Source organism: Labeo rohita, chromosome 10 (assembly GCF_022985175.1).
Source record: "Labeo rohita strain BAU-BD-2019 chromosome 10, IGBB_LRoh.1.0, whole genome shotgun sequence".
Classification (NCBI taxonomy): domain Eukaryota; kingdom Metazoa; phylum Chordata; class Actinopteri; order Cypriniformes; family Cyprinidae; genus Labeo; species Labeo rohita.
The window spans coordinates 3,225,736-3,235,477 of record NC_066878.1 but is presented as its reverse complement, the minus strand read 5'-3'; the positions used below and the strand labels follow the sequence as shown (position 1 = coordinate 3,235,477).

The following is a 9,742-nucleotide window of genomic DNA, read 5'->3' as shown; positions in this document are numbered from 1 at the left end:
TACTGTACACAGACCAAGTTTATTGAAATAATGTAATACTTTTACAAAATGTCACTCACAAATATCCGTCTGTAGGTGTAACACTATTGACTCCTGACGATAATTACAACCCTTTTTTAAAACACACACAGCCCCCCCCAACGGATACACTGACATAATATGTGCTTCAGTTTCAAATGTTTCAAAACAGGTTCCAGGTACTGAACTCCAGGAACATACACCACAGTAGACATCCACTTGACATGCCAGCATTCATTGGAAACTGGATCCGTGATCATTTAAAGAACAGTTTCACACGTGTCGCACAGTTTGGCAGTGTCACCTGACAGCAGCAGAGGAATAAAGCTTGTGCATACTGTTGGAAATCATCCCCGAACCATTACAGATGACACTGGATCATGTTGACATGGTATTCCCGAAATAAAATCGCATTATAAAAGAAATAAAAGCAGCTCCCTTTTTTTCACAGAGTTACTTCTAATATCATTTACTCACCCTCATGTTATTCCTAACGTGTCAGGAACACAAAAGCAGAAATTTAGAAGAAACTTCACAATGCTGCTTTTCATAAAATATAGGGACTTGAGCAGCATGAACATTCTGCAGAATGTCTACTTTTTTTGTTCAACGGATACATGAGGGTGATCAAATGATTTTTCCATCTTTAAGAAGATGTGTAAGCAATTAAAACATCTAGCAGACAACTCACAACTTTTTAGGCCAAGAAACATCCCTTGCATAAAGAAAGAGGCCTTTCAATTTGATCGTTTTTCAGTCTAGTCCAGATTTCAGTGCAGTGAAACAAACCACTATGGGACATCAGGGCCTTTTTCTACTGATCCATTCCATTAGCTAAAGCATAGAATTTAGTGTTAACTAAGAGACAAACTGTCATGTGTCTGCACCTCACAAGGCATACAATTAAAAAGAAGGCCATAAATAGATAAAACGAGTCGAGATAGAAACTACAGGGCCTATAAGAGGAGGGAAGCCAGTTCACAGAAAATGTGCACGCTGAGGTCTTTGTGCTGTCTCTACAAATCACCCAAATGGCACATAATGGGTACAAAAATAGTCCAACAAAAATCACACAGAGAATCATGACCTTGTGTATCGGCACAGGGCGATCCAGTCCCAAACACCGGCCGTTCACATGACTAACCCGTCTGATTCATCCCTCAGAACATCGACAGACACTTTTAAAAAAACAAAGCAAATTTTCCCGTCCACCTGACTCTTTCTGAGTTGGGAATCCTGAAGGAGGTCACTGGGGGGGCATGGGTCGCTGGCGCGTCGGGGACACGTGAGGCGAGGGCAGCTTCTCCGTGGACGTGGAGGTCGTGAGGGAGCTCTGCAGGTGCACCGTCTTGTGGAACAGTTTGTTACTGATAAGGACGACCAGGGAAAAGAGGCGGAGCTGGAAGTGGCTGCAATAGTTTTTGGAAAAAAAACAGCAATGTTATTATCAATAAAATCTTTTTTTAGTCCATTTTACGTAGAACAAAACAGAAAAATGCTTACTAGAGTTTGACTGGGGTCTTTGCTTCATTAGCGCTGATGATGAAGAGCGGGAAGAGAATGGAGAACAAACAGCCGCTGGAGGAAAAAGCGCAAGATTCGGTAGTTGCACAGAAATTATACATTATAAACATTGCTGGAATACTACAGTTGAGGTCAGAAGTTTACACCCCCCTTTCAGAATCTGCAAAATGATAATAATTTATTAAAATAAGAGGGATCATACAAAATGCATGTTATTATTATTATTTTTTATTTAGTACTGCCATGAAAAAGCTATTTCACACAAATGGTGTTAACATATAAGTGATAGTTGTTCTGGAGTCCCTAGTTTGTCCTGAACAGTTAAACTGCCTGCTGTTCTTCAGAAAAATCCTTCAGGTCCCACAAATTCTTTGCAACAATGACTGAGGTACTCATATGCAACTATTACAGAAGGTTCAAACACTCACTGATGGTCCAGGAGGAGCATTTTGACATTTCGAATTTGAATGTAACTTATTTTGTCTTCTGGGAAACATGTAACTATCTTCTGTAGCCTCTGAAGGGCAATACTACATGAAAAAAATATATGATATTTAGGCAAAATAAGAAAAAGTACAAATCTCTATTCTGTTCAAAAGTTTTCACCCCTGGCTCTTAATGCATTGTTTTTACTTCTGAGGCATCATTGTGTTTTTAAACCTTCTGTAATAGTTGCACGTGAGTCCCTCAGTTGTCCTCAGTGTGAAAAGATGGGTTAAATACAAAAAAATGCTGGAAAGAATTTCCTGAAAAACAGTGGGCAGTTTAACTGTTCAGGACAAACAAGGGACTCATGAACAACTATCACTAAACAAAAAAACACAGCTGTGGGTCATTCAGGTAACAACACAGTATTAAGAATCAAGTGTATGTAAACTTTTGAATGGGGTCATTTTTATAAATTTAACTATTATTTTATCTTGTGGACTATATCCAAACATCTTCTATGTGAAATATCTTATTTAGGTCAGTACTATATTAACAATAACATGCATTTTGTATGATTCCTCTTATTTTGGTAAAATAATTAACATTCTGCAGATTCTGAAAGGGGGTTTTTAAACTTTTGACCTCAAGTGTATGCCTAGGAAAACAATAGGGATGTCTAAGAGTGATATTAAAGGGATAGTTAAACTTCTGTCATTAATTACTTATGTCATTCCAAACCTTCGTTCATTTTTGGAACACAAATTAAGATATTTCTTATAAAAAAACATTCTCTTCTGAAAAGTATTCTTGTGGCCTAATAAAATTACAATGTCCTTACTACCTTTCTGGGCCTTGAAGAGTTGCATTACTGTCTATGCAGGGTCAGAAAGCTCTCGGATTTCATCAAAAATATCTTAATTTGTGTTCTGAAGATGAATAAAGGTCTTGCATGAGGGTGAGTAATTAATAACAGAATTTTTCATTTTTGGGTGAACTATCCCTTTAAAGTGAGGTGAACCATCTCTTTACTCACAATTATAAGAATAAGAATTAGTTGAAATGGACTTTGATTTGTACCTTATGATGTATGAAGAGGGCAGAGCAGTCAGTAGTGCCATGGGCAAACCAAAGCCAAAGTAATACGGCCAGTTCCTCTCGATGTTTGACAGCCTTTGGTGCATTTCAATTCCTTCGGAAGAGATAAAATGTCAGTCAGGAAAAGTTTGGAGTAGATACTCTGACTGTCACAGCGATTGATCAGAGGAACCACACACTTACCGTGATTAAACCAGCGATATTCAAAACAGTAAAGCGAGTAGAGCAGAGACATGTGCAGGAGACTGACCAACTGACCGATAGCATCAATAGGGAAGAGACTCACAATCCATCCCTAAAAACAACAGACATAAAAAAAGCATGTTTGAAAAACAGAGATAAACAAATTAAGTGAATCACAGATTTTCATCTTCCAGATTTCAACAACCTACCTGAATGAGGAAAAGGGCCTGGAGCAAAAGATTGAAGAGCATATCTGCAATGATCTTGCTAACGCTGGGAAAAGGCTGAGCTTTACGTCCAGACACTTCAAATGCCAAATCAGCAATGTCCTGCTCAACAAAATGGAACAAAATTTACAACTCTGCATTTCAAATACTCCAAAACAGATACGTATATGTATGTGGAGATGTATGTTTGTTTCTTGAGCACCAAATAAACATTTAAGAATGATTTCTGAAGGATCATGTAAGAGAAGACTGCATTTAAACCCATTTCATAAGATTTACACTTTTACAGTATTTTTTATTAAATAAATGCAGCCTTGGTGAGCATAAGATACTTCATATCTTAATAACCCCAAACTTTTGTACAGTACTTGTCTACTTATATAAAGGCTTGAAATTGGGCATGTTGAGGATTTTACTACTATAAAGTCCTTCCTAACCCAATAAGCATAGTAAAATCACTGTAAAGAATGTCTCATTGTGTCTTTGTTTGTTTGTTCATTCATTTATTTATTTATTGCTCTAATAAACAGAAATAGTTCACTCCTGAATTAAAATTCCCTGATAGTTTACTCACCCCCCATTTCATCTAAAAGGTTAATGTCTGTCTTTCTTCAATCAAAAAGAAATTAAGATTTTTGAGGAAAACATTCCAGGTTTTTTCTCCATATAGTGGACTTTAATGAGGTTCAACATGTTGAAGGCCCATATTGCAGTTTCAGTGCAGCTTCAAAGGGCTTTACATGATCCCAGCCAAGGAATAAGGGTCTTATCTATCAAAACAATCGGCCATTTTCTTAAAAAAAAAAAACAAATGCTCATCTTGCACTAGCTTTGTAATGTGCATATACGACTTCACGCATTGCGTAATGATGTCGGAAAGGTCATTCGTGGTTACTTCATCTGTGTTCTTCAGTTAAATAGGTAGGGTGAAAAACTCTAAAAAAAAAAATTTTCTCCTTAAACTTCCAACATTGTTATTTTACCTTTTTCGTAAAGGGCATTTGACTTTCTTTGCATGTTCGCTTTGTAAACACTGGGTCGGTATTTCCACTCACGCCACGTGTGACCTTTCCAACGTTATTACTATTACGAGAAGTCGAGCTAGGGCAAGACAAGCATTTATGATTAAAAAGTATATACATTTTTATTTATTTTTAGAAAATGAGCAATTTCGCTAGATTAGACTCGTATTCCTCATGTAGAGCCTTTTGAAACTGCAGTTTGGACCTTCAACATGTTGGCTCCCATTGAAGTCCAATATATGGAGAAATATCCTGGAATGTATTCCTTCATTTCTTTTCAACTGAAGAAAGACAGACATGAATTTGATGACACAGGGATGAGTAAATTATCAGGCAATTCGAACTAATCCTTTAATTACAAGAATGCCCATTTCACGATCAAACCAGTAGGCCACCCATATAGCATGTTCAAAGCAGACTCACCTGGAACCAAATCGCATTGACTATCTTGCTAAGCACAAAGAGAGGCAGAACCCAGAGAGCGCTAAATACAGATGTCAGGATGAACTCCAGCCAGGACCACACGTTACCATGCAGCGAAGGGTCACCTGAAACCAGATAAGCATAAGAACCATGAATAAAAGACATACCTGGATTATATGACATGAAAGTTACTTAAAAGCAACACATACCTATGATTCTAGCAGTGAGGGACTGCAGCAATGGGATAAACACCCGATAAAACAGGAACAGACTTAGCTGTGAGATAAAAGAAATGGAATTTTGTTTAATATAACAGTTTAGCATACACATACCAAAGCATAAGAGATTGAGCAACGTACCCAAAATACACCTCCATTCCAGGCACAGCACTGAAAAATTCGACTTGCAAGCTTCGGTTCACTGTTAAAGAAAAAAGCAAAGAAACACATGTTATCAGGACTGGTAGTTTTGGAATAGACTGAATAAACAAATTCAAATGGCACATCTACCTGTCCTGTTTGCGTTCCTCGCTCTGAGCCCGTCTCATCGCCAGGGCCCCGCTCGTTCTGCGCCTCCTCTGCTCCTCCCTCTTCTGCTGGATCCGAGCATCGAGCTTGGAGATGGTTCCAATGCCCAGAATGGAGTCTTTGATCCCCTAAAACGAAGCAGGAAAATTGACCACTTAGATTGATTTTAATACATTTTAAAATGTAGTTTAACTAAATTTGCTGCATCATTACTTCAGGTCACATGATCCTTCAGAACTCGTTATAATATGCTGATCTGCATTAACAATATTAAAAGTCAAGCTTGTGTTTCCCACAAGGAACCAAGCTCAAGAACTTAAAGATGTTGATGTCAAGTCATAAGATTAAATCATAGGTTATTAGCTAATTAGTATAGTTAGTTATTAGTAAAATTAGGTTCTGACCGTCGCAACATTGCGGACAAACGCTCTGACACTGTCCGTCATCTCCACACCGGCTGCGGAGTCATCAACTGCAGAAGGGGCAACCAGGAGCCAGGCAAGATCTCATGACAGGAGGAGGACACGCCTGCAAACTGTCCAGAAAAAGAGAACTCTTTATATCTGTGGCTTCATAACATTTTCATGCTTTGATTTCAGTGTTAAACCATTTAATCCAGAGCTTTTAAAAAGAAACTCACTGAAAAACATTAGTCATGAACTGAAAAGCAGTAAACAATAAATTAAATAATATGTCTTCAATATTAATTGAGGGAACCTGGAAACCCACAGCTGAAATGGCATGACATGCATGTTGAAAACATGCCCTAATGGATCTCCATGTGACCATGATCAAGGGTCACACACATCTATAACAACAATCATGTTTTTCAAGATATTTTAATTTGAACTAAAGCTTGGGGTAGACAAAAACACTCTGTATCGCCAAAAGACAGCATTACATTTCAGGCTAAATAAGATTATATTCATTTCGACTATTAGAAAATACTGTCACGAAGGATTTAAATGACCAGTTCTCTAGTAAACAACAAAACCAGCAGCATTAGCCAGTGGATCATTAGCTGAGTAGCTAACTATAGCAAAAATCAGCTTTAACAGATATTATCGGACACCCACAACCATAATAAACATGTCAACATATCAATCCAGCACGTCGTACCTCATGTGCCTATTTAGGCTAAAATCTTCTCTTCACCTGAAACCTTGAAGTTTCACTCTCTTTTCTCAAGCTCTCAACAAAACAGCATCAGGCCAGTGCAGCTGCGCATGCGCGCTGTGGTCTGCCGTGTGACGGGATTTGTAGTTTTTAGACGGCGCGGATTGACAGAAACTACACCGGAGATACCCAAGCGACGCTTTCTGTTTGTTCCTAGAAACTTACAGTATAAATGTCACTGCCTTTTACCGCATCCTGGTGGGCTCTTTATTTCAGATTATATTTGAAACATTTCACAGCTCTTAAATGAGGAAAACATGGCTGTTTTCAGTATAAGAAACAATCATAGGAGGCGATATGTTATTCTATTTTTGAGTCTTGCGTGCTTTATTATATACCGCCACTTCAGGTAAGGCCACATTTTGCACTTATCTTCGAAGTTAAAATGTCTTTAGTATTTAATCTTTTTTATATTTGAAGTCTGTGGCATGCAGCTGCACAGAATGAATGCATAAAAATAAAGGCGGGTTTCACTATTCATCTCAGCATAAGCAGGGTTGTTGAATTATTTGGTTACACTGTATTTTAAAGTGTCCTTGTTACCGTGCATTTGTATGTTTAAGTAGGCCACTGAGTAATATTAGGGTTTGGTTTACGAGCAGTTGTTATTACTATAGTCGGTTAAAAACACATCTCTTGCATCTTTATTTGACCCTCTAACTCTAGCACTTTCTATTCTAATTCTATTCTTAAAAAATAGCTCACTAGCTTCTCTGTTCTTTATGTGTTCTATCGTTTCTGTCTGTTTTCTTTTTATTTATCATACGATTAACAAAAACCAAAACAAAAAACAACACTAGCTTGCTCTACTCTTTTTCTGTTCTGTTTTTTATTTGTTATATAATTTAAAAAAAAAACAACTTTGCTTCTTGCCTTGTTTTAAACTGAGACTTTTCATAGCACTTACATATCATTGCTCTTTTGTTGATTTTGATTGTATTTAAATACTTTAATTATTAAAATGGCAATAATCAATCTCTGCACATAGTTAAATGTGCTTATTTATTTATTTACATTAAATACTTTAAATATATAAATAGCAATAATGAATCTCAAAATAGTTAACTATGCTTTATTTATTTATTTATTTATGTTAAATGATTCCATTCTAAATGAATATTAAGGAAAATAAATAACTTTATTTTTATAACAAATTCCAACATTTATTTATTTATTTATTTATTTATTTATTTTATATACTTTAATTATTAAAATGGTAATAATCAATCTCAAAATAGTTTACTGCGCTTTTATTTATTTGTTTGTTTGTTTATTTTATTTATTTATTTATTATTTTATTTATGTTAAATAATTTAATTATGAAAATGGCAATAATCAATCTTAGAATAGTTATCTGTGCTTTTATTTATTTGTTTGTTTATTTATTTATTTATTTATTCATGTTACATACTTAAATTATTAAAATTGCAATAATCTCAAAATAATTATCTGTACTTTTGTTTATTTATTTATTTATTTATTTATATTAAATATTTCAAGTATTAAAATGGCAATAATCAATCTCAAAGTAGTCATTTATTTATTTATTTATTTATTCATTATGTTAAATACTTTAATGATTAAAACAGCAGTAATCAATCTCAAAATAGTTTACTGCACTTTTATTTGTTTGTTTGTTTATTTTATTTGTTTATTTATTATTTTATTTATTTATGTTAAATAAATTAATTATTAAATGGCAATAATGAATATCAAAATAGTTACCTGTGCTTTTATGTATTTGTTTGTTTGTTTATTACATTTATGTTAAATACTTTCATTATTAAAGTGGCAATAATCAATCCCAGAATAGTTAACTGTGCTTTTATTTATTTATCTGTGTATTTATTTATGTTAAATGATTCCATTATAAATGAATATTATTGGAAATAATTTCAAAATAATTCATTTAATTCTTAACAAATTCCAACATTTATTTATTTATTAATTCATTTATGCATTTATTTATGTATGTTTGTTAAATGCTTATTATTATATTACTAAATACTTTAATTATTAAAATGGCAATAATCAATCTCAAAATAGTTAACTGTGCTTCTTTCTTTCGAGTATGTATGTATGTTTGTTTATTTATTTATTTATTTATTTTAAGTGATTCCGTTATGAATTAACAATAATATTAATGGGAAAAAAAAACTGAATTAAACTTAATAAATGATTAACTGTGCTTCTTAACAAATTATAGCTTTCAAGTATGTGTTTGTTTGTTTGTTACTATTGAAATGTTAATGTGAATATCCTGCAGATAATATTTTGTTGTTGTTGTTATGTCCAGTGGTGCGACAGGAAAGATAAGAATAAATCGATCGATGGGTCTGCGGATGAACTCTTCCCAGTTCAATCTGGGAGGAAAGCCGTTTCGTATTCTGGGAGGCTCTTTACACTACTTCCGCCTGCCCAGAGCTTACTGGAAGGACCGGATGGTGAAAATGAAAGCCTGTGGTCTCAACACTCTCACTGTGTAGGTTTGAAAAGGACAATTACATTAAATGATGAGGAAACATTCAGTAATCAGACTGTTTATCTTGCAGTGATGTGCCATGGTCTCTTCATCAGCCAGAGAAAGGAGAACTACATTTCCAGGGAAGCCTTGATATAGAGTAAGAAATCCTTCCTATCCTTTTTGTAATTCCCACATGTGAGAACATTAGCGCTATATGCGATCTGTGTGTTTTGATCCTGGAAGAATCTCACCTCTATTTAATGCCTTGTTAGACTTTCACTTACGGTAGTTAGACAAACATCTCTAAGAGCTCCTGTTGCCGGTCCTTTGACAATACTGTGGGTCTGCTGTTGTCAGGAGGGACTTTGTTCTCATTCTTGTTTCATCCTGGTCTGCATCATTATCTGGGCTCTGCACAGCACTGGGAATACATCATTAATGCAGATCCTCGCCCTTCCATAACAACACGACTCTCCGGCTGGAGAATGAGCGAATATCGTCGCAAAATGTAAAGACCTTTTCAAATCAGTGAGGCTTGAAGCTGTAAATGGCAAAAAGGTCATGTGACCAAGTGGTTACAGAAAACATTTTGTTAAACACTTTAATTATTAAAATGGCAATAATTAATTTTTAAATAATTCACTGGGCTTCTTT

General features: G+C 35.1%; 2 protein-coding genes across 2 annotated transcripts in view; one reads left to right on the top strand and one right to left on the bottom strand.

Moving 5' to 3' along the window:
* On the bottom strand, positions 1 to 6,713 carry ei24 (EI24 autophagy associated transmembrane protein). The gene is made up of 11 exons (XM_051120625.1): positions 6,568 to 6,713; positions 5,853 to 5,983; positions 5,431 to 5,576; positions 5,281 to 5,341; positions 5,131 to 5,197; positions 4,922 to 5,046; positions 3,459 to 3,578; positions 3,250 to 3,361; positions 3,049 to 3,160; positions 1,522 to 1,596; positions 1 to 1,427 (listed from the first exon to the last, which is right to left on the bottom strand). Exons 2-11 carry the CDS (start codon positions 5,892 to 5,894, stop codon positions 1,265 to 1,267), a joined length of 1,023 nt encoding a protein of 340 aa, XP_050976582.1. The 5' UTR covers positions 5,895 to 5,983; positions 6,568 to 6,713; the 3' UTR covers positions 1 to 1,264.
* A 29-nt stretch (positions 6,714 to 6,742) lies between these two features.
* LOC127171755 (beta-galactosidase-1-like protein 2) overlaps positions 6,743 to 9,742 on the top strand; it is a 13,199-nt gene continuing 10,199 nt past the window's right edge. The window contains exons 1-3 of the mRNA XM_051120614.1: positions 6,743 to 6,973; positions 8,921 to 9,106; positions 9,177 to 9,245. Coding sequence (XP_050976571.1) covers positions 6,882 to 6,973; positions 8,921 to 9,106; positions 9,177 to 9,245 — 347 coding nt within the window. The 5' untranslated portion in view covers positions 6,743 to 6,881. The remainder of the gene's footprint in view (positions 6,974 to 8,920; positions 9,107 to 9,176; positions 9,246 to 9,742) is intronic.